The sequence below is a fragment of the Lithobates pipiens genome, unplaced genomic scaffold (genome assembly GCF_037356315.1).
Source record: "Lithobates pipiens isolate NorthernLeopardFrog02 unplaced genomic scaffold, aLitPip1_a1.2 Scaffold_18, whole genome shotgun sequence".
NCBI classification, from domain to species: domain Eukaryota; kingdom Metazoa; phylum Chordata; class Amphibia; order Anura; family Ranidae; genus Lithobates; species Lithobates pipiens.
Genome location: NW_027507758.1, coordinates 583,269,430 through 583,292,896, shown reverse-complemented (window position 1 = coordinate 583,292,896; position 23,467 = coordinate 583,269,430). Strand labels below are relative to the sequence as shown.

At 45.4% G+C, this 23,467-nt stretch overlaps 1 protein-coding gene across 1 annotated transcript in view; it reads left to right on the top strand.

Moving 5' to 3' along the window:
* LOC143989108 (C-type lectin domain family 2 member H-like) overlaps positions 1-23,467 on the top strand; it is a 30,076-nt gene that overhangs the window by 3,072 nt on the left and 3,537 nt on the right. Inside the window, exons 2-5 of the mRNA XM_077489126.1 lie at positions 3,747-3,851; positions 16,098-16,215; positions 20,462-20,613; positions 21,488-21,588. Of these exons, the coding sequence (XP_077345252.1) occupies positions 3,747-3,851; positions 16,098-16,215; positions 20,462-20,613; positions 21,488-21,588 (476 nt within the window). The remainder of the gene's footprint in view (positions 1-3,746; positions 3,852-16,097; positions 16,216-20,461; positions 20,614-21,487; positions 21,589-23,467) is intronic.

Below are 23,467 nucleotides of genomic sequence, written 5' to 3'. Positions count from 1 at the left end.
ATGCGCTCGCTTCTGCGTACAAGCTCACGGGGACAGGGGCGCTTTATTTTTTTATTTTTATTTTTTTTGTTAATTTTACTTTTATTTTTTTAGTTTGACACTTAAAAAAAAATAAAAAATTGATTACTTTTATTCCTATTACAAGGAATGTAAACATCCCTTGTAATAGGAATATGGCACGATCAGACCTATTTACAGTGAGATGTGGGGTCAATAAGACCCCATATCTCACCTCTAGGCTGGGAAGCCTAAAATAAAAAAAAATAAAAAAAAACGATCCTGGCTTCCTAGCCAAATCGGCGCCGTTATTTTGAATGCAGAGGCCGGGCGTGACGTCATAACATCACGCCCAGCCTCCGAACAATCATAGAGACCCCGGGGACGATCTGGTCTGCCGGAAATCTCCTATGGTATTATCTGGGGGCCGTTGGATCCTGTGACCGACTCACCGATGGAAGCGGTGAGTGGGTAGAAGCACCGGAGGGCGGCGGGGGGGGAGTCCACTCCCGCCTCCCGTAAGAACGATCAAGCGGTGGAACAGCCGCTATGATCATTCTTATGGTGCAGGGAATTGCCGGCTGAAAACACCGATATCTGAATGATGTCTGTGGCCTCAGGCATCATTCAGATATAACCACCGAAAGCCGAGGCCGTCCCTGGACGTCCTACCGGCGCAAAGTGGTTAACGATGTGGCGGCCGGCTTCTCGGGCCACTGCTTAACCAGCTATTCTTTACACAAAATTCTAATCGGTTGATCATTTTACGACTGATCCGAATCCTAATCGTTCTGAAAATTTGGAATTCATTCGAAAACAAATAAACAAACTTTAACAGATTTCAGCGAAATTCATTACTATTTGTTATTATTTCATTTGGAGATTCGGATACATCCGAATCTCTGAATAAGGCTACTTTCACACTGGAGCGTCGTGGGCGTTGGCGGTAAAGTGCCGCTATATTTAGCGGTGCTTTACCGTTGTTTTCGCGCCGCTATTCGGCCGCTAGCGGGGCGGTTTTAACCACCAAAAAGGGTTTGCAGCGCTGCCCCATTGTTTTCTATAGGAAGGGGCACTTTAGGAGCAGTAAATACAGCGCTCCTACAGCGCTCCAAAGATGCGACTTGCAGGATTTTTTGGACCGTCCTGCAAGCGCACCGCTCCAGTGTGAAAGCCCTTGGTCTTTCACACTGGAGAGACAGCAGCGGCTGTTTCGTGGTGCTTTGCAGCCGTATTTTTAGCGATGTAGCGGTTGCAAAGCACCCCAGTGTGAAAGGGTCCTAAAGAGAAAATAAAGTCGGAATTTGTATTCAGGCGAAAACAAATTGCACATGTCTATTGTGCTCATTAATATCTTTGCTCAGTTTACTCTGAACAACATCTGGTAAAGCAGTCACAGATTTGAAATCATCGGTTCAAAACAATCCTGACTCAAATAGGTGGGCAGGTAAAAACTGATATCAAAACTTTAAATATGTGCTTGATCCATTTGGGAAGTTGTTTAGCCATGGGAGCATTTTTGAAAACTCACTGCTGTTTATGCTTTCCATAAAAAGCTTCTCCATAGGCACAGGAACCTACTGATTAGACCACCGATAGTAACAATAACCTTCATGTCTAAATTTGCATGCTTAGGGAGATTAACACTTAGGCCTCATGTACAGTGCTGTTGGTAAACAGATGTTCAGAGGCAGTTGGCTACTTTTTTCAGCTGCCCCCGAACTCCTGCAATGTTATCTTATGTGTATATGTACAAAGGTTCGTTTAACGTTGTTTTTAGGCAGTTGCGTATATAGGCTTTTCTTTGAAGGCAAAAAAATTAGTTCAGATGCAGAAGTTTCCGACGCAAAACACGGTACCGGCATTTTTCCGCGATTTCGTTTATAAGCATTTTTACAGATGTCCTATTTTTTAAAATTACAAAATTTAAAAATGATAGCACATGATGAAAAAACACTATTTTTTTTTCAACCACTTAAGCCCCGGATCAATTTGCAGCCAAAGGACCAAGCCCGTTTTTGCGATTCGGCACTTCGACGCTTTAACTGACAATTGCGTGGTCGTGCGACGTGGCTCCGAAACAAAATTGGCATCCTTTTTTCCCCACAAATAGCGCTTTCTTTTGGTGGTATTTGATCACCTCTGCGGTTTTTATTTTCTGCGCTATAAACAAAAATAGAGCGACAGTTTCGAAAGAAATTCAATATTTTTTACTTTTTGCTATAATAAATATCCTCAAAAAATATATATATATAAAAAATGTTCCTCAGTTTAGGCTGATGCGTATTCTTCTACATATTTTTGGTAAAACAAAATCACAATTAGCGATTATTGATTGGCTTGCGCAAAAGTTATAGCCTTTACAAAATAGGGGATAGTTTTATAGCATGTTTATTGATATTTTTTTTTTACTAGTAATGGCGGCGATCAGTTTTTTTTTTTTTATTGTGACTGCGACATTATGGCGGACACATCGGACATTTTTGGAACCATTGTCATTTATACAGCAATCAGTGCTATTTAAATGCACTGATTCCTGTGTAAATGACACTGGCAGTGAATACATTAACCACTAGGGGGCAGTGTAGGTGTTATGTATGACGTTATGTGTTTTTTTTATTGTAGGGGGCGTCAGGAAGACGCTGGGGCCAGCATGGAACACTTCCAGGGGGGGCTTCCAACAAGGAGACAAGCTGGTGCTGGATGAGCGGATAGGCTACGCACTCGGAGCAGCTGCTCCTTCAATAGACAGTAGTATCGGGTGTCACGGCGAATTCCTCTACTTGAACACACACAACATATATTTGGGGGTTGTAACCTGTTTGGGTAAGAAGGAGGATTTCGGGAAAGTGCCTTTCATGGAGTCTGGCTGATGCATCAGAGCAAATTAGTTGAGTGGCTTGGCCATGGGGATAGAGAAGGGCTGTGATAACGTCTTCCTGGAATTTCAGATAGGTTAGGGAACTTTGGGTGCACTTAGAAAAAAATAATATGCGAATTGAACAGGGCTATTTGCATCAAATAAATGGCCACTTTCTTGTACCAAAACAGTGATTTCCTGGTAGCCAAGTAGGGTTGCATCATCTGGTCGTTCATATCCAACCCCCCATGTATAGGTTATACTCATGCACACATTTTGGCTTCTGGATGGGGCCTTTTCTTCTCTGCAGTTCCACAAAGGTGCCATCATGCATTGTGGAAAGGATGTAGACATCTTTTTTTTTTTTTCTTCAGCACCAGTACCTCTTCAGTCTGCATACTGGCCATTTCACCCCATTTCAATTTCTTGGTGACCAATCTCTGTGGGAAGCCTTTGCGGTTGGTCCGTGCTGTTCCACAGGCAACAGTCTTCTTTTGGTACAAATGGCGAAAAAAGTGGGAAACTCGTGTAGAAATTGTCTACGTATAGGTGGTAACCTTTCCCAAGCAATGGTTCGATCATCTGCCAGACAATTTTGCCACTTGTTCCCATGTAGGTATGGCATCCATGGGGGTTTAGCTATCTGTCCTTTCCCTCATAAATGATGAGATCATTTATGAGGGTGTGTTTAGGGGTGGGGCAGGGGTTGGGTGGGGCAATTGGTGGGGAGTAACCTTTAAGGCCTGGCTAGTAGCTCAGGACTTAAAATTTTGAGCCCTACATACATCTAATGTATGGATGTAAGGACAACTATGTTATTAAATCATATTTGAGGTTGGAACCCCTATGGGAAATAGTTATATCATCATTATTTTCTGTTTCTTCACAGAAGCGTTTAAATGGCCCCCGAGGTCTAGAGGAGTCTATTGAAATGAATGTCAGCAATGGAACTTCCAATGGTATTAACAAGCCAGGAGCTACAGCATCCAGAAAAGTAAGCTTTGCGGCTTTCCTATGAGCCAATATACAGAAATGTACAAAAATCCCACCTAATACCTGTGTGTAGTACTCACAGGGTTATATACAAAATATAATAGACAAGGATATAAAACAAAAAACAAAGGATTCTACACACCCTATAGAGTTAACTACATAATTTATTGCATCAAAAGTTATACTAAACATTTCTAGCACAAACCCCAGGGCCCCCACATGTCTAAACCCCCCCTCAAAATTCTATCCCTTCCCTCTAAAACAGCCCCTAAGTACTGCACCCTGTATGGGACAATGATACACCACCCCTTGTAAAAGAGACCGAGGGGTGGGGGACACAATCCCCACAGGGGGCTAGACCCACCCTACCCAATACAAACACCCCCTCTTTTTAAATATGGCTCTAAGCCAACCTATCAAGGACCCCCAGGACTCAATCCTAAAATGGGGCAGTGATCAACTTTGTAAATGGGGCATATAACACACTACCCCGTAATGGAATGGGGATACACTGAATATATGTCCACACTCTACTAAACCCTCAAGGAAATCTGCACTGTCATAGGTCAGTCATGTGAAAAAATGGGGCTGATCAAAAAAAAAAAAATGGAATAGACACTCCAATATTGAATCGATGTCAGCTCACCCGATATCCAGCTGATAAACAATGGTAACACAGGAAAGGTTCAACCAAATAACTGGTCAGTCCCGAATGCTATTGCCTGAAGCAGGCTATCCATGTGGAAATATAGAAGGAGGGAAAACTGAAATGCGGAGATGATTGAAGCAAGGAATAAGCGTATAAGGTCAATTATCTGTACACCGTGCTTGAGAGGTTGCCACAGTGTCAAGTCTGATGATACATGTCAGCATAAAGGGATTCCCAGAGCATGCAGGTAATTCTAATCTATCACAAATGTAACAAAACTCAAACCTTCAATATGCTCAGTGTACTCACAGACCTCACAGATCACCGTTCATTCTCCCACAAATGAATGAGTGAGAAAGCTGTTCAGTATACTCCCAGGATATATGGTTCTCCTGCAAGTGATCTTGGCTGGGATACTCATGTCTGTGCCGATCAGCTGGTGTGCTCCAGTGCAATCAGAGACGGCTGCTCTCTTGAATCCAAAGAGGTGGTCAGATGAAATTTCCAGTCAGTGCATCAAAAAGTCAGGTTAAAGTCCCTGAAATTCATGGTGGCTAGGCTAATAGAGGGGGGTGCATGTCCCAGCGTCAATGTCTACATGTTTCATTCCTATACACCGGAACTTCGTCAGGACACCTAACAAAGTTCCGGTGTATAGGAACAAAATATGTAGACATTGACGCTGGGACATACCCACTCCACACCAGGCCCTTTTGGGTCTGGTATGGATATTAAGGGGAACTCCACGCCAAAATAAAAAAAAAAAAAACAGCGTGGGACCCCCCCAAAATCCATACCAGACCCTTATCCGAGCATGCAGCCTGAAGGACCGGCTGAATTATACCAGGCCACAGGCCACATGCCCTCAACATGGGAAGGGTGCTTTGGGGTCCCCCCCAAAGCACCTTAGCCCCATGTTGATGGGGACAAGGGCTTCATCCCCACAACCCTTGCCCAGTGGTTGTGGGGCTCTGTGGGCGGGGGGGATTATCGAAATCTGGAAGTCCCCTCCAACAAGTGGGCCCCCAGATCCCAGCCCCCCTATGTGAATGGGTATCAGGTACATTGTACCCCTACCCATTCACCAAACAAAGTGTCAAAAAGCAAAAGTTTTTGACAATTCCTTTATTAACCACTTGGCGGCCCAAGGTACGTCATATGAAGGCCTCGACTTTCCTTCTCACTCCCTGGCCGTCGCAATACCGGAATACCGGAAGTGACGTAAGACTGGCGGAAGACGCCAGGACACCATTTTTTTTGTGTGCTGTTTGATTTACTTCTAAATGTGAGAGTCTTATTCGTTCGTTTATCTAATAAACCGCTCGTTTTTAACAATACTGCACTATTGGAGCCTTCCCTTCTCTTTTATGTGAATATATGGAGTGACATTTGTTTATGGACACCGCTGCTTATACCATAGTACAACTATTACAGGAATGAATGGCCCTCTGGTGGCCCGTGGTGGATGTTCATAACTGGGGAAATTTTTACTGTTGAGGACCCCCTGCTGGTTAAAGAGAGAATGGAGGCTGCCTATTCTGTTTGATGTGCCTTTTTTCCTTAAAGCGGGAGTCCGCCGGGAGTTCCGCCGTTTTTTTTTTTTTTTTTAAAGCCAGCAGCTACAAATACTGCAGCTGCTGACTTTTAAAATAAGGACACTTACCCGCCCCGCGATGTCGGCACCCGGAGCCGATCTCTAGATCGTCTCTCGGGTGCTGCCGACGCCATCTTGGGTATGGGAATCAGGAAGTGGAGCCTTTCGGCTTCATTTCCCGGTTCCCTACTGCGCATGCGCGAGTCGCGCTGCGCAATAAGGATGGACCCGCTGCCTCTGGGATCTGTGTGTTTCCCAGCAGGCAGCGGGGGACTTTCGGAAAGGGGCGTAGATTCTGCAGAATCTACGCCCCTTTCCGCAGATAGCTATGCCGGAAGTGGGTGCAGATACCTGTACTGTACAGGTACCTGCACCCCCCTAAAAGGTGCTAATTGTGGCGCCGGAGGGGGGGAGGATTCCAATGAGCGGAAGGTCCACTTTAGGGTGGACCTCCGCTTTAAAGTAGAGATGAGAGTTCTGGGAGCCCATATCCTTTCCTTTCTACATGAATATGTTTTAACCACTTCCTCTCTGAGTTGAGTCTATCAGAATACTTTTGGTGCCGTTGAATATACCTAAGGACTTGCTATATGGACTGGATTTTTTAACCACTTGACCACTGGGCACTTAAACACCCTTAATAACCAGACCAATTTTCAGCTTTCGGTGCTCTCACATTTTGAATGACAATTACTCAGTCATGCAACACTGGACCTATATGAAATTTTTGTCCTTTTTTTCACACAAATGGAGCTTTCTTTTGGTGGTATTTAATCACCGCTGGGTTTTTTATTTTTTGTGCTATAAAAGAAAAAATACAGAAAATTCTGTAAAAAAATGAATTTTTCTTCATTTCTGTTATAAAATTTAGCAGATTAGTAATTTTTTCTTCATAAATTTTGGCCAAAATTCATACTACTACATATCTTTGGTAAAAATAAGTACAAATTGGTGGATATTATTTGGTCTTTGTGAAAGTTATAGAGTCCACAAGCTATGGTGCCAATATCTGAAAATTGATCACACCTGAAGTACTGACGGCCTATTTCAATTCTTGAGACCCTAACATGCCAGAAAAGTACAAATACCCCCCAAATGACCCATTTTTGGAAAGAAGACATTCCAAGGTATTTAGTAAGAGGCATGATGAGTTTTTTGAAGTTGTAATTTTTTCCCACAATTCTTTGCAAAATCAAGATTTTTTTTACTTTTTTTTTTTTTTTTCACAAAATTGTCATATTATCAGTTTATTTCTCACACAGCATATGCATACCACAAATTACACCCCAAAACACATTCTGCTATTACTCCCGTGTACGGCGATACCACATGTGTGAGACTTTTACACAGTGCGGCCACATACAGAGGCCCAACATGCAGGGAGCGCCATCAGGCGTTCTGGAGCACCCAGGCCAATTCTGACATTTCTCTCCTACATGTAAAAATCATCATTTATTTGCTAGAAAATTACATCGAATCCCAAAACATTATATATGTTTTTTTAGCAAACACCCTGGAGAATACAATGGTGGTCGTTGCAACTTTTTATCTAGCACGGTATTTGCGCAGCAATTTTTCGAATGCTTTTTTTTGGAAAAAAAAACTGTTTTGTGCTTAAAAAAAAAAAACACAGTAAAGTTAGCCCAATTTTTGCATAATGTGAAAGATGAAGTTACACCGAGTAAATCGATACCTAACATGTCACTCTTCAAAATTGCACAGGCTCGTGGAATGGCGCCAAACGTCGCTACTTAAAAATCCCCATAGGCGACGATTTAATTTTTTATTTTTTTTTGTAATTCCTTTATTTACTTTTTCAAATGAGACAGTTTCACAATTCAAAGAAAAATGACAATATTCAAGATAAAATAAAAACAGAGACAGGAAATGAGATACAATTCAATGAGATAACAGCATCGTCAAATATTACATAACATGCAACCAATCCCCGGGTAGTGCACTCAGTAAAAAAAAAAAACATAGGGGTGAAACTAAACAGCATGGTCAACCGTGCACTACTCTGAGGGGAGCCATCGGACCGCATCCCCAGCAACCCACTGTTACCAGTTGGGCTACCAGGGTAGTGCTGTGAAGGATTTACTTAAACCTGTCGAGGGGGGTCGTCCCACAACCAGCTAGGCCCAGCCGACTGTCATAACTAGTAAAGTAAAGAGGGCAGGATATGCAAAGAATCTGGATGGGCTGGCCTAGGGCTGGGGGTGTCTCAGGGAAAAAAAAAGAGGACAACGAAAGCGGAAAGGCAGGGTGGGAAAGATGGGGGAGGGAACAGGGAGGGAAAGTGGCGGCGCCTCCCGGCCAGAGGGTAATTCACGCTATGAGGACTAATCATGCAGAGCAACCTCACGGAGGTAAGCTTCCGTGTAGATGTAGTATTGCCATGGTCGCCATGTCTCCCGGAAGGCCTCCTCCCGCCCACGCAGAGTGGCAGTAAGATCTTCCATGTTTCTGATGTCGTTCACCTTGGCAAACCACAGAGATTTAGTAGGTGGGGTCTCCGACCTCCAGCACAAGGGAATGCATGCCCTGGCAGCGTTCAAAAGATGGATGGTAAGAGAGGCCTTGTATTTCTTAACGGAGAGCTTAGAGAGGTGCAGTAGACAGGCCGCGGGGTCCCCCCCCCACGGAGACGCCAGTCAGGTGCTCAATTGTGCCCGTCACCTCCGCCCAAAAAGGTTTAATTTTGAGGCAGTCCCAAAAAATGTGCAGCATCGTTCCTTCCTCCACACCACAGCGCCAACAGGTACTGGGGACCTGTGGGAGAAAACAATGCAGGGAAACGGGCACTCTATACCATCGAGTCAACAATTTATAGCAGGATTCCTGGATCCTGGTGGCAATGGAGGACCTCTGGGCGAAATAAAGTATCTTCTCCCGCTGAGAGTCATTAAAGTGGACGCCTAGGTCCGCCTCCCACCTAGTAAGAAAGGGGGGGACGAACCCATCCACTGGAGAAATCAGGGAGGAGTAGAGTAAAGATAAACAGTGACGGATCGGTTCCCTGCGGTGGCAAATGCGTTCTAGCTCTGTGAGTGGGCGCGATATGCCAGGCGCCCTTGCACATCTGCGCAAAAAATTACGCAGTTATAGACCGCTCCAGAAGTCCAGTGGGGGATCCAGCGCGGACATTCCCGCTTCCATTGCAAGTCGGCCCGTCCGAGCCAAGAAAATCATAAAAATGAGACCACCCTGCCGCTGCCAACCGTCCAAAAATGGGGTTCTGCCTGCCAGGCAGAAAGTCTGGGTTACCCAAAATTGGCACCATGGGGGAGGGCATCGGGGAGACTGAGGAACGTCGTATCATATCCCTGACTACCCGCAAGGTACTACCAAGAGTAGGATGTTCATTGAGGCCCCGCGGCAGCGGGGTAGCGATCCATGGCCAGCTCCTAGCCATACCCTCTGAGTCCTCCAGTTCCATCGCTACCCACTGCTTGGCCTCTGCATGGCAATACCAGTCGACCAGTCTGGTGAGGTGAGCTGCCCTGTAGTACGTTCTAATGTCCGGGAGACCAACTCCTCCCCTCTGCTTAGTCAGATAGAGGATTTGCAGTCTGATACGCGGTTTTTGATGTGACCAAATAAAGCCGCGGAACAGTGAGTCAACTCGCTTGAAAAAAGACGGAGGCAAACGGATGGGAAGGGCTTGCAGTAGATACAGTATTCTAGGCAATGCGGTCATCTTAATGGCATTGCAGCGGCCAAACCACGTTAAAGTAAGCGAATGCCATTGAAGGAGGTCGGATTTAAGACGGAGGAGAAGCGGGGCAAAGTTGGCCTGGTACAGGTTAGCGAGATCCGCACTAATGTTGACACCCAAATAAGGGATAGTATGGGCCGCCCAGCGCAACTGGTAAGTCGACCGCAAACGTCGAACCACGGCCTCATCCACGGTAATGTTCAAGAGGGACGATTTGGTCAGATTGATCGAAAACCCAGAGAGAGCTCCATAGTGCCTCAAGGCCTGAAGGAGATTGGGGAGAGATTGCAGAGGATCTGTCAGGAAAAAGATCAAGTCATCCGCAAAGGCGGCCACCTTGTGGGGCCCCGAGGATTTATAAAAACCCGAAATACTCGGGTCACCCCGAATCCTGCACAAGAGGGGCTCCAATGAGAGTATGAAAATCAGCGGAGACAGAGGGCACCCCTGTCGAGTGCCGTTACGGATATCGAAGAAGCCGGACCTCGTTTCATTCACCTTAACCGCAGCCGTGGGATGAGAGTAGAGGGAGAGGATCCAACCGAGCATCGAGGGACGGAGACCTATGTGTTCCAGGGACGCCTGTATGAACGTCCAATCCACGCGGTCAAAGGCCTTCTCCGCGTCGGTGGACAGCAGGAGAAGGGGTCTCGCAGCGGACCTGGCCGCGTGGATTAGGTTCAAAACCCGAATGGTGTTGTCCCGGGGCTCCCGCTGCGGGACAAAACCCGCCTGGTCTCTATGAATCAGACCCGGTATATGGGGGAGTAACCGATTGGCCAATATCCTAGCGAACAATTTAAGGTCGGTGTTCAGGAGGGCTATCGGACGATAACTCCCACACTGCTGTGGATCCTTCCCCTCTTTGGGGATAAGAGATATGTAAGCGCGCAGAGAGTCCAACGGGAAGGTGTTACCTTCCGTGATCGAGTTAAGGGCCGAGACCAAAGGTTGGGAAAGCGTCTCAAAGAAAGTTTTGTAGTAAGTTGGGGTGAGACCGTCGGGGCCAGGGGCCTTTTTGGGTTTCGAGCTCGCCAGGGCTACCCCCAATTCCACAGTCGTTATGGGTTTCTCCAGTTCCTCCAAGGCCGCGTACACACGCGCGGACTGTTCGCCCAACTTTGTCCGTCCAACAGTTTCAGCAAACTGTCCGCTCAAAATTAGCATGGACGGACATGGCCACACACGACGAACGAACAGTTTGCTGAAACCGTGCGCGATGACGTGAACGGCACGTACGACGGGACGCAAAATACGACGTCCTATACACTGCATTATAGCTTTCGGCGTGAAAATCCTTTCTGAGCATGCGCGCAACTTTGTTTGACGAACAAGCCTACACACGAGCGGGCTGTTCGCTGAAACAAGGTTTCAGCGGACAGTTTTTCGGAAATTCCGAAAAACCTTGTCCGTCCAACTGTCCGCTGAAACTGTCCGCTGAAAGCCCACACACGAGCGGACTGTCCGCCCAAACACTGTTCAGCGGACAAAGTTGGGCGAACAGTCCGCCCGTGTGTACGCGGCCTAAGACCTCAGGCGAGAGAGAAGGCATTAATTTTTTTTTTTACTGGTTATATGTTTTGAGTTACAGAGGAGGTCTAGGGCTAGAATTATTGCTCTCGCTCCAACGTACGCAGCGATACCTCACATGTGTGGTTTGAACACCGTTTTCATATGTGGGCGGGACTTACGTATGCGTTCGCTTCTGCATGCGAGCACATGGGGACAGGGGCGCTTTAAAAAAAAAAAAAAAAATTTATTGTTCATTTTACTTTATTTATTTTAGTTTGACATTTTTTTCCCCAAAAATAAATTTTTTGATCACTTTTATTCCTATTACAAGGAATGTAAACATCCCTTGTAATAGGAATATGGCATGACAGGTCCTCTTTACAGTGAGATGTGGGGTCAATAAGACCCCGCATCTCACCTCTAAGCTGGGAAGCCTGAAAAAAAAAAAAAAAAAAAAAAGATTCTGGATTTGATAGTATTGGCGAGTCGGTAGAAGCACCGGAGGGCGGCGGGAGGGGGGGGGGGGGTGTCTATGGCTGGGTATTGCAGGGTATCACCGACTATGGCTGGGTATGGCTGGGTATATCAGAGTATGGCTGGGTATCTCAGAGTATGGCGTTGCAGAGTATTGCGTTGCAGAGCATTGCAGGATATTGGAGGGTGTTGCAGAGCATTGCAGAGTGTTGCACGGTATTGGCGGGTGTTGCAGAGCATTGCAGAGTGTTGCAGGGTATTGGTGGGTGTTGCAGAGCATTGCAGAGTGTTGCAGAGCATTGCAGAGTGTTGCAGGGTATTGGCGGGTGTTGCAGAGCGTTGCAGGGTATTGCAGAGTATTGCAGGGTAATGCAGAGTATTGCAGGGTATTGCAGGGTATTGCAGGGTATTGCAGAGTATTGCAGGGTATTGCAGAGTATTGCAGGGTATTGCAGGGTATTGCAGAGTATTGCAGGGTATTGCAGGGTATTGCAGAGTAATGCAGAGTAATGCAGAGTAATGGCAGGGTATTGCAGAGTATTGCAGTGTAATGCAGACTATTGCAGAGTATTGCAGGGTATTGCAGAGTAATGCAGAGTAATGCAGGGTAATGCAGAGTAATGCAGGGTATTGCAGGGTATTGCAGAGTAATGCAGAGTAATGGCAGGGTATTGCAGAGTATTTGCAGGGAATTGAGGGGTTAATTTTCGGTGAGCAGCGATGTGGGCACTGCAGATGCAGCCCACATCGCTGCTGACACCGATCTCCTCCCCCTCCGCTGTTCCGATCGGTACAGAGAGGGGGAGGGAGGAACCGGCGTCATAACATGACGCCGTTTTGTTTACAAGTGATCACTCCGTCATTTGACGGAGCGATCACGTGGTAAACGGCCGCGACGAGCGGCCGTTTACCGTGATCCGTGATGCGCCGGGTCCTGTGGACCCGGCGGTCACGGATGCTCTCGAGTGCGCGCCCCAGGGGGCGCGCGGGAGCGGAATTCTGGGAGGACGTCATATGACGGCCTCCCACAGTTAAGAAACCGCCCTAAAGCCGTCATTCGGCTATAGGGCGGTTATTAAGTGGTTAACTACCTTTTTGTATATTTATTTATGCACTAGCACGTTTATCATCATATTTTGTATTTGCGCAGGACCACTATTTATTTTATTTTAATTGTGTGTGGGAGCCAGGCCGCACAACCGTGCAATTGTCAGTTAAAACGACGCAGTGCCGAATCGCAAAATGTGCTCTTGGGCTTAAGTGGTTAAAACTATGGACAAAGCTTTTTCGTCCATGCTTCTCTTCTGGGTCACAGAAGCCCACTTACTTTTGCTCTCCTGTGACTCAGAATCAGCTGACAGTGGGCAAGTGCTTTTTTTTTTATTGTTTTTTTTTAATTTCCACATTTTTCCCATATGAAGAAAGTGAGCACAACACTGCATTCTTCAGCGGGATTGCCCAACTTCATACATTTAAAACCAGTTTGGCATATTCCTAGAACTGTAAGGTGTCATGGCCTTCTGTACAGGGCATGACGATCCGGGGTGATTAACCACTTCAGCCCCGGGAGAATTTACCCCCTTCCTGACCAGAGCACTTTTTGCGATTCGTCACTGCGTTGCTCTAACTGACAGTTGTGTGGTCGTGCGACGTGGCTTCCAGACATAATTGACATCCTTTTTTTTCCCCACAAATAGAGCTTTCTTTTGGTGGTATTTGATCACCCCTGTGGTTTTTATTTTTTGCGCTATAAACAAGAAAAGAGCGACGATTTTGAAAAAAAAATGCATTTTTTTTTTTACATTTTGCTATGATAAATATCCCCCAAAAATATATATAAAAAAAAAGTTTTTTCCTCAGTTTAGGCCGATATGTATTCTTCTACATATGTTTAGTAAAAAAAAAAAAAAAATCGCAATAAGCGATTTATTGATTGGTTTGCGCAAAAGTTATAGCGTTTACAAAATAGGGGATAGTTTTATGGCATTTTTATAAAAAATGTCGCAGTCATGATAAAAATCCCAGATCGCCGCCATTTAAAAAAAAATATATATGTATATATATATATATATATATATATATATATATATATATATATATATATATATATATATATATATATATATATTTTTTTTAAATGGCGGCGATCTGGGATTTTTATCATGACTGCGACATTATGGCGGACACATCAGACATTTTTGACACATTTTTGGGACCATTGCCATTTATACAGCAATCAGTGCTATACAAATGCACTGGTTCCTGTGTAAATGACACTGGCAGTGAAGGGGTTAACCACTAGGTGGCAGTGTAGGGGTTAAGTGAGCCCTGGGGAGTGTTTCTAACTGTGGAGGGGCGTGGCTGTGTATGACACGTCGCTGATCTCTGTTCCGATGACAGGGAGCAGAGATCAGTGACACTGTCACTAGGCAGAACGGGAAGATGCTTGTTTACATTAGCATCTCCCCTTTCTTCTCCGTGAGGCAATCGCGGGTATCCCCGCGGCGAACCTGTCTGCAAAACCCGTGACCCGACTCATGGAGCTTACAGCGGGCATGTACCTGATTCTGCCTGTACGAGCCCTTCTGCCGACGTATATCGGCGTGAGGTGGTCGGCAAGCGGTTAAGCTCTAGTTTCTTTTTCTTCCCTTGTTGCTATCTGCAGGAGAAATAGTACACTATGCTTACCTGCAGTTATGTGCAGATAGCTGAAATAAATTGTTCCTGGATGCAGTTATATTTATTTTTTCTATCCGCACCAAACCCCATGTAACAAAACCATTGCTAAATGTAGTATGTGAATGGGGCCATAGGAAAGCATTGTGTGAGTTTAGCTGCGGTCTCGTAATTTAATCTGAGCATGTGTGGCACTTTGTCCGATCGGAATTCTCTACAAACGATCAGGAAAAAGTCCGATCTGATTTATTTATTTTTTTGTCGGAAAATTTGACATCCTACTCTCAAAATTTTTCCGTCAGAATTTTCGACGGAAAAAGTCAGATTGAGCCCACACACGATTGAATTTTCCGACAATATAATCCGATCGGACCTTTTCCGTTGGAATTTCCGACCGTGTGTACAGGGCATAAGGCTTCATGTACATGGGACGTTTTTACAACCTCTCCTGAATTATTTAACTTGACAGATAGTAACCCACGTTTTAAATACATCCATTTTGCCGCGTTTACATGCGTTAAAAGCGTTTTTTTTTTTCAAATTTTTTATTTTTTTTTCAAAATGGCCAAAAATGGAAACCACCTGTAAACGAAATGCGGCTAAACGCGACTTACCGCGTTTAGAGTCATTTGGTGCTTGAAATTCCTCTAAACTCAGCTTCTGAACCCTCTTTTTTGCGTTCCCAAAAATAAGCCTCTAAACTCAACTGCCTAGAAACAACTGTAGACAACCCTGTGTACATGGACAGATAAGATAACATAGAGGAGAGTTCAGGAGCAGTTTAAAAAAATGCCCAACTGCGCCTAAATGTCCGTTTACCAACAGCAGTGGACATGAGGCCTAACTCTGGCACAGTCAATCGAGGCTCCGTAAAGGCATGTCTTTATCTCACATTTTGGAGTACAAGGCAAGCTCAGGATCTCAATGGCTGCTCAATGGCTGAATTTTCTTACCTTGAATAATAATAATAAAACCTATGCTTACTATTGCACAGGATTAACCGGAGATTAAAGAGGAGCTCCAGCCCCCCCACCAAAAATGTTAAAGTCAGCAGGTGACTTTTAATATTAGTGCACTTACCTGTCCAGAGATTCCAAGGTGTCCTCACCCTAGCCAATTCTAGAATCGCCTCTCAGGTGCTAGCGCCGCCATCTTGGCTAAGGGAATCCGGCAGTGAAGCCTTGCAGCTTTACAGTTTCCTACTACGCATGCGCGAATTGCACTGCACTGGACTGACTCCCATAAGGTCTGAACTTTAGGCTGTGTTTTCCGTGGCAGAAAGTGGGAACGGGTACCTGTCAAAAACCAGGTACCCGCTCTCCCCCACAAGGTGCCAAATATGGCACTGTGGGGGGGGGGGGGGGGGGGGGAGGCAGACAAGTGGAGCTTCCCCTTTTGGGTGGAGCTCCGCTTTTAAATGGTGATCTCTGGGGATAGCAATATATAAAGTTGTTGTTCTCTTTGAAGATTTGTAAAATAACTTTAGACTGCCAAGCTGATCTTGTATTGTTGCAAAAAACTCCCTGATTTTAACCTTCAACAGACAACGTAATGTCTGTGTGTTTTCGTATGTTTATTCAAGTCATTAAATGTATTACTAATGTCAGTTATTTTATGTTTTCAGGCACTGCAATGTTTCACGCACAATGTGCCGTGCTACTGGATTCCAATCTCCATTGTTTTTGTACTTGTCTCTGTCATTGTTGGGACAGCGATATATGTTTGGAGCACGAGTAAATCAGGTAAGAAATGTTATTACTTATTTTAGGCCATCAGCTTGTCCTATTGTCAAAGGATTCATGAGGGCTCATGTTGGGGGGCGTTCTTGTTATACACCGTATGTGCTCAAATGCAAAACAGATAGCAATAAAAGGCAGGCCCTTCTATATCAGAAGAAACATTACACAGCACAAAGAAGGTCAAACGGCCTCCAATATCAATGGAAATTTGCTAACTTGTGTCTGGTGTGCGTCAAACGTGGGGAAACCCGCACTTGTTTGTGTGAGTCCTAATTCTGTCCAGCAACTTTTGTGATTCATACACTTCTGCCAGACAGCACCGTCCTGAGGGTGACACCACTTTCACTGTTGGCATTAAGAAAACCAGAGGTGTCGCCTACACCTTCCTTGAAAAGGATTCAGTTCTCATGTGGCCCAGGGCCGTCTTTATTATTGATTGGACCCCGGGCAAAAAAAATTTCTTGCCCCCCCCCCATGCAGTTTTGCTCTCCACCTGCTCTGAGACATACAATAAATAGCAGCTAGACTCAAAATCAGTTTACTGAATTAGATCAGTTAGCTATTGCCACTGGTTGCCAGAGTTTACATTGTATCATTACCGCTCACTGACTGGTTGCTAGAGGTTACAGCGCACATTACGACTCACTGATTAGTTGCTAGAGGTTACAGCACATGATTTCTGCTTGTTGATTGGTTGCTAGAGAGTATTGTGGATATGACTTCAGGGGGGCATATATACATATCACCCCCCCCCCCCCCCGAGGGGGGGTATGAGGTCTCCTATTTACATCTGAATGCCGCCACTATTTACATATGAATGCCAGTCATTTACATGTAAACACAGGGTCTACAGGTGAGTCATCTGTATACAACAATAGGGCAGAGCTGGGCAGCATTAGTAGCAGCCCTTCACACAGATATTGGGACACAGCACAGGACTAAAACCTCAAGGGACAAGGGAATATAAACCAGGATAGTTGGCAAGTATAAGGCAGCTGCTTTGGGCCCCTCAACAATGACAGGGCCCAGGGCAGCTGCCCCTTTTGCCCTGCCTTAAAAACGGCCCTGATGTTGCCCCATGGTCAGAGACACATCTCAAGAGGTCCACACTGGCCACCTGGTGCATAGGGAGTGGATTGCAACCGCAACCCTTGTAGTTACGCCCCTGGTCTTTAGATTTCTGGGTATTGAATGGTTTGGTCAAAATTGTAAAGGTCCATGGTTAGCTTTACTACTTCTAACCTTCACAATACTCATATTACATCTCAAGCTCCCCAGTAGGAATTTTGTTAGGTACATACAACTCATTGGATTATGTCAGTCATACATGTTAAGGACCTTGCCACAAACCTAACCAACAGATTTGCAATTATATGCCACTTATCTTCACTGCACACTGTTATATGGCCAATTGGGAGAATGATTTAAAGGGTATCAAGACAGAGCAGGACTGGCTGGAGGCCTGGTCTGTTGTTGCTACCTGTACTACTCTATAAATGTTACTACTCTTGAGTCCGCATTCATGGCCTTAACCAGATGGTACTTAGTACCCTCTAGACTCGCACACCTATATCCTGAGCACTCAAGTCATTGCTTCAGATTGGTCAGATTCTCAGACATTTTTCACATACTGGACCTGTCCAATGCTTAGTTATTTGTAGATCAGAGTCTTTTCCAGAGGTGTAAGTAGAACCTTCAGTGCCCTGGTGCAGGAAACCATGAAAACCCCCCTGATCACGGCCTTTTCCTCTGGGCCCAGGGCCTTTCCCACTGATCCGAAGGGCCTTTACTCCTGTTGAGGGACCCTTTCACATGTTCTGCAGCAGGCCCCCTTCCTGCCAACTTGCCCCCCCTCCCCGCTTTGGTGGAATGACAATGTCCTTTGTGACCCAGCTAGTTCAGCCACTGGTCTCAGTAGTTTTATTTTTTATTATTTTTTATAATTTTCTTTATTTTATTTACAATTTTCTCTTTTGTATAAAGTTTGTTTATATTGCAATTTTTTTTAGGAGCCCCGTTGGGGAGTGTTGGTGGGATTTTAGGGGTCTAAATAGACAGAGAACAGACACAGCCCTCAATCCCATCTCTGAAGCCTCAGCAGCACAGAATGTATGGACAGGAATAGCTCTGCACACATCTTCCTGTTCATTTGCAAACGAAAGCACAGTTTACTATGCTTTAGGTATGAATGGACAGAGTCAGTGATCGGTATGGATCACTGACTCTGTACATTTAGAAAAGGAAGGGGCCGGTAAATTACATTTCCCTGCTCTCCATCCTAAAAACATCTCCGACAGCGGCCAGTGGGAGAGAGAGGGGGTGGGGGGGGAGCCAGGGGAGCAAACAGGGGCCCGGGGGGGGGGGGCGGCAGCAGGACCTGGATGGGAGAGGCGGTGGGGGTGGCATATAGTGACACCGATCCCCTCCATTTTCCTCTTGCAGCCGCTGAATACCCACAGGAGGGAGAGTAGGAAGAGCAGGCTTTCCGTGGCCGCAGGAGGAAAATGGAGGGGGTTCATTCCTCTATATCCCACCCTGCTATCCAAGTGTACAGGGGAGCATCACTGGCCCTCTGGTGCATAGGGAGTGGATTGCAACCCTTTTAGTTAAGCCCCTGGTCTTTACAATTTTGACCAAACCATTCAATACCCAGAAACCAAACCATTCAATACCCAGAAATCTAAAGGGTCCATGGTTAGCTTTACTACTTTACATACTTTTTTGAATTTTTAATGCACAAAAATACAATATTTGTGTTTAGCAATTGTTTAGTAAAATGTAAAAGATGATGTTACACCAAGTAAATAGGTACCAAACATGTCATGCTTTAAAATTGCGCACAACTTACGTTTTATTATCCATAGGCAATGATTCAAAAGCCTTTATAGGTTACCCCTTTAGATTTTCACATGAGGTCTGGTGCTAAAATTACTGCCATTAGTCTGACGTTCGCAGCAATACCTCACATGTGTGGTGCGATCGCTGTTTGCGCATGTGCAGGACTAATGCATGTGTTCGCCTTTGTGAGCAAGCACGGGGGGAACAGGAGCACTTTTCATTTTTTTATTATTATTTTTATACTGTCGCGTTAAAAAAATTTGGGTCACTTATTATCACAGGGAATAAAAATATCCCTTGTAATAGTAAAGGGTACCTGTCACTGCATATTGCTGAGACATCTGGGGTTTATTAGACCCCAGATCTCTCCTCTGCCCTTAAAAATATTGGATCATACCAAGATCGGCGTGATCCATTGCTTTTTTTCAAACCTTTGCACTCTCGGGTTCCCCGGTGGGACTAGAGAGCTGCCAAAGGCAGTAGGAGGGGGTGGGACGTCTCCTCCCGTTGCTTGCTGCAGCGCAGGCATCATCCCAATATAACCACTCAAAGTCCAGCAACATGCCGGTATGTCACTGGTCATCAAGTGGCCATATAAACTGTAATCCTCTGAATAATACCCTTCCTGTCTCTGGGTGGCTGATGTATTGTACTATATCTATAGAGGGAGACATGGTTGTTGTGACAGACTCACTTGGGGCCAGGCTTTTGGAGAGGACTGCAGGCTAGCCTCTTGCCTACTGACTATGGGCCCTGGCTTTTCAAGGGAACACTACTGTTTGGGAGGTTTATGCTTGGAAACCTATTTTCATGAATCTCTCTACACACTGTTGCTGTGCTAATCTAAAGGCCACAATCTGAGTTCTGTATATACTGACTCTGCAGATAGTTGGTGAATTATGCGCATTGTGAGCTTCAGCATATGCTGGCCCCGCTCTGTCATTGTACGCGGCCTACCACTTTGTGGCAGAGTTGCTGCTGTTGCCAGTTGCTTCCAATTTGTTATAATACCGCTAACAGTTGACCGTGGAATATTTGGTAGCACGAAATTTCATGGATGGCCTTATTGCCCAGGTGGCAATGTATCACGGTACCGCACTTGAATTCACTGAGCTCCTGAGAGCGATCCATTATTTCACAAATGTCTGTAGAAGCAGTCTGCATGCCTAGGTGCTTTTATATACCTGTGGCCATGGAGGTGATTGGAACATCTGAATCAATGATTTGTTGGGTGTCCCAATACTTTTGGAAATATAGTGTATGTTTGCTCATAGATATCCTTTAACAGTAAGATTTCCTCTAGGAAAAAGTGACAATAACTGTTAATACAATGACAGATACAATATTTCAATACCAATGTGAGAGCCTAGAGCAGTCACTGATATTCCATTATCTGTAATCTTCCCTCTAGAGCCATTGTGTCCTGCATGGTGTTCTGCAGACTGGATCCTGATGAATGGCAGCTGCTACTACTTATCAGATGGCAAGAAGAACTGGACAGACAGTCAGAGGTTATGCAATAATTATGGCGGCTCACTAGTGATAATAAGAAACAACACAAAGGTGTGTAAATAGTATTCACCATCCATTCCTTCTGTTAATGAGTGTGGTCCTACTCTAGTCTCTGGAGTATCAACGGTAATGAGAATTAATTCCTTGGAATTAGGGATGGATATGGAGTTGGAGTAGGATGGTGGGCAGGGCATATACCGGGGCTTGTCAAAAAACGTTTACTTTTTTTGTGGATGAGCGGGATTGCTTATTCGTTACTTATTCATGAAGGGGGGGGGTGGTATCTCGGGACGCCTTATTTTTACAGGGGGCTTCCAGGTTCTAATAAGCCCCCACTCAGACCCCCACAACCACTGGGCCAGAGTTGTGGGGAAGAGGCCCTTCATCATAAGGATAAGGTGCTTTGCATGGGGGACCCTCCCATGTGGCCTGGTATGGTTCAGGGAGGGAGAGTGACACTCGTCCCTCCTTTCTTGCCAATCCAGGCTCAGTTAAGAGTCTGGTATGGATTTTGGGGGGGCCTCATTTTTTTTTTTTTTTTTTTTTTTTTTAGGTCCCCCCCTTAAAATCCATTACCAGACTTGAAGGTTCTTGTGTGGCTTTTTTTTGGGGGGGACACAATCCACCCCCAGGATTTTAAATGGGTGCTTTGTGTGCCACTTGTTGTTTTTTTTTTTTTTTTAACCCTTTTATAGATTAGATACCCAGACTAGGTTTAGCAGCACTGGTAGTTGTCAGTTATCTTGACATTAAGAACTAGGAAACTGCATTCCTGGTTCTCCATTCTCACAGCAAGTGCATTTTTCATGTTGACTTGGGGCAGGGTATTGTGGTCACAAAGGGGTTAAAATGGAACTCTAGACAAATAAACGAATAACCGACTGAAATATAGTTAGAATGATTTCTATGATGTATTTATTCACAGGAAGACTTGAAAAAGCTAAATACACATGACGATTTTTGGATCGGGCTTGGGAGGGACCAAAACAAATGGAAATGGATCGATGGCACATATTATACTGAGGAGTAAGTATTGTGTGTATATTATGAAACAACTTGTCTTCTCTTATCCTGTATGTATGGACTCTGCACAGTAGCACTTCTCTTGTCCTGTATGCTGGGTGTAATTCTCAGTATCTGTTCTTATTCTGTATGTATGGACTCTGTACAGTACCACTTCTCTTGTCCTGTATGCTGGGTGTAATTCTCAGTATCTGTTCTTATTCTGTATGTATGGACTCTGTACAGTACCACTTCTCTTGTCCTGTATGCTGGGTATAATTCTCAGTATCTGCTCTCATTCTGTATGTATGGACTCTGCACAGTACCACTTCTCTTGTCCTGTATGCTGTAGGGTTGCCACCTGTCCAGGATTCACCCGGACAGTTCGGGTTTGGAATCATGTGTCCGGGTTTCAGACAGCCTGAAACCCGGACACATTATTTAGACTGGACTATGGCCTCCCAGCAGGGTTGCTGGCTGCAGTTGTCTAAGCTGAGAGCGTCTGTTACACATTTTCACTATGCCCAAAGCCAGCACTAACAATCCCCCCCCCCGCCTCCCAAACACACACACAGAAGGGAGAGGAGAGAGGGCTAGATCTGCACCTCTTTCCCCCACCCCCACCCCTCTGTGTCTGCCCACACTGCAATCCCTGGCGCTGTGCCTCAGAAAAGGAAAGTTGGGGCTGGAAATTTGAAGTCCAGCAACCTCAAATACATCTGGATTGAGAAGAGCTGACTGCCAAGGGGTGAGTGAGCTCACCATCCATCCCTGTCTGTAACTGAAGTCCCCCCCCCCCCACTTCTCTCTCCTGCCTCTAAGTGAGTACACTAAGGTAAATCAGAGTTCTCACAGCACCCCTTACATCAGAGTTCCCCTTTACACCAGAGGCCACAGTGTTCCCCCTACATCAGAGTCTTCTCCGTACATCAGAGTTCTCAGTGTTCCCCCTTAGATCAGGGTTCCCAGAGCATCCTTTATGTTAGAGGCCCCAGAGTTCTCCCTTACAGTGAAAGGGAACTCTGCAAGTTCAAATGTAAAAGGGGAACTCTGTGGACCCTGATGTAAAGGGGGACTCTTGTTATTAACGTCATATGATTATGATTCAATAGCAAAATATATGTATCGTTTATACTATAAAAAAAAATGTCTGTGTGCCGCTAAAGTGTTCGGGTTGGATTTGAAGAAAAGGTGGCAACCCTAGTATGCTGGGTATAATTCTCAGTATCTGTTCTTATTCTGTATGTATGGATTCTGCACAGTACCACTTCTTCTTTCTATTTAGCTATATAGAGTGTGTGTGTGTGTGTGTGTGTGTGTGTGTGTGTGTGTGTGTGTGTGTGTGTGTGTGTGTGTTGGAGATGACTTCCAGCCATCCCCATGAGACAGAGACTCCAAATAGCTGCTGCTCGCCCACCCCCACCCCCCCCCCCCCACAAAAACAAATTACAGAGAGCGTGCCCGGCAGGCCAGGACTTAGGGTGGTCGGGGCCCCTGGGCTTGAGTCACTTTCGGGCCCTACCTTCTATACATTACCGTATTTATCGGCGTATAACATGCGCCGGCATAAAACATGCACCTCAAGTTTAGGAATTTTAAGGGAAAAAACTTTTAGGAGGGAAGTTTAAGCAAAAAACGTACATTTAAATGCCCATCAATGCAGCCTTATCAGTGCCCATCTGCAGCCTTGCCCCAGTGTAATTTGCAGCCTTGTCATTGCAGTCTTGAAGTTTAAAAATGGCAGCACCGAGATACAGAGTCCTGTGTATCTCGGCGGCTCTCGGGTCCTCTCGCAGTCCCGAGCGGAGCCGAGAGTAACCGAGTGTTTTTGGCTCAGCTACAGTCGCGCCCAGTCCCTGTGTTATGTCCATCATAGGGCGGGACTGGGCGTGACTGTGAGTGA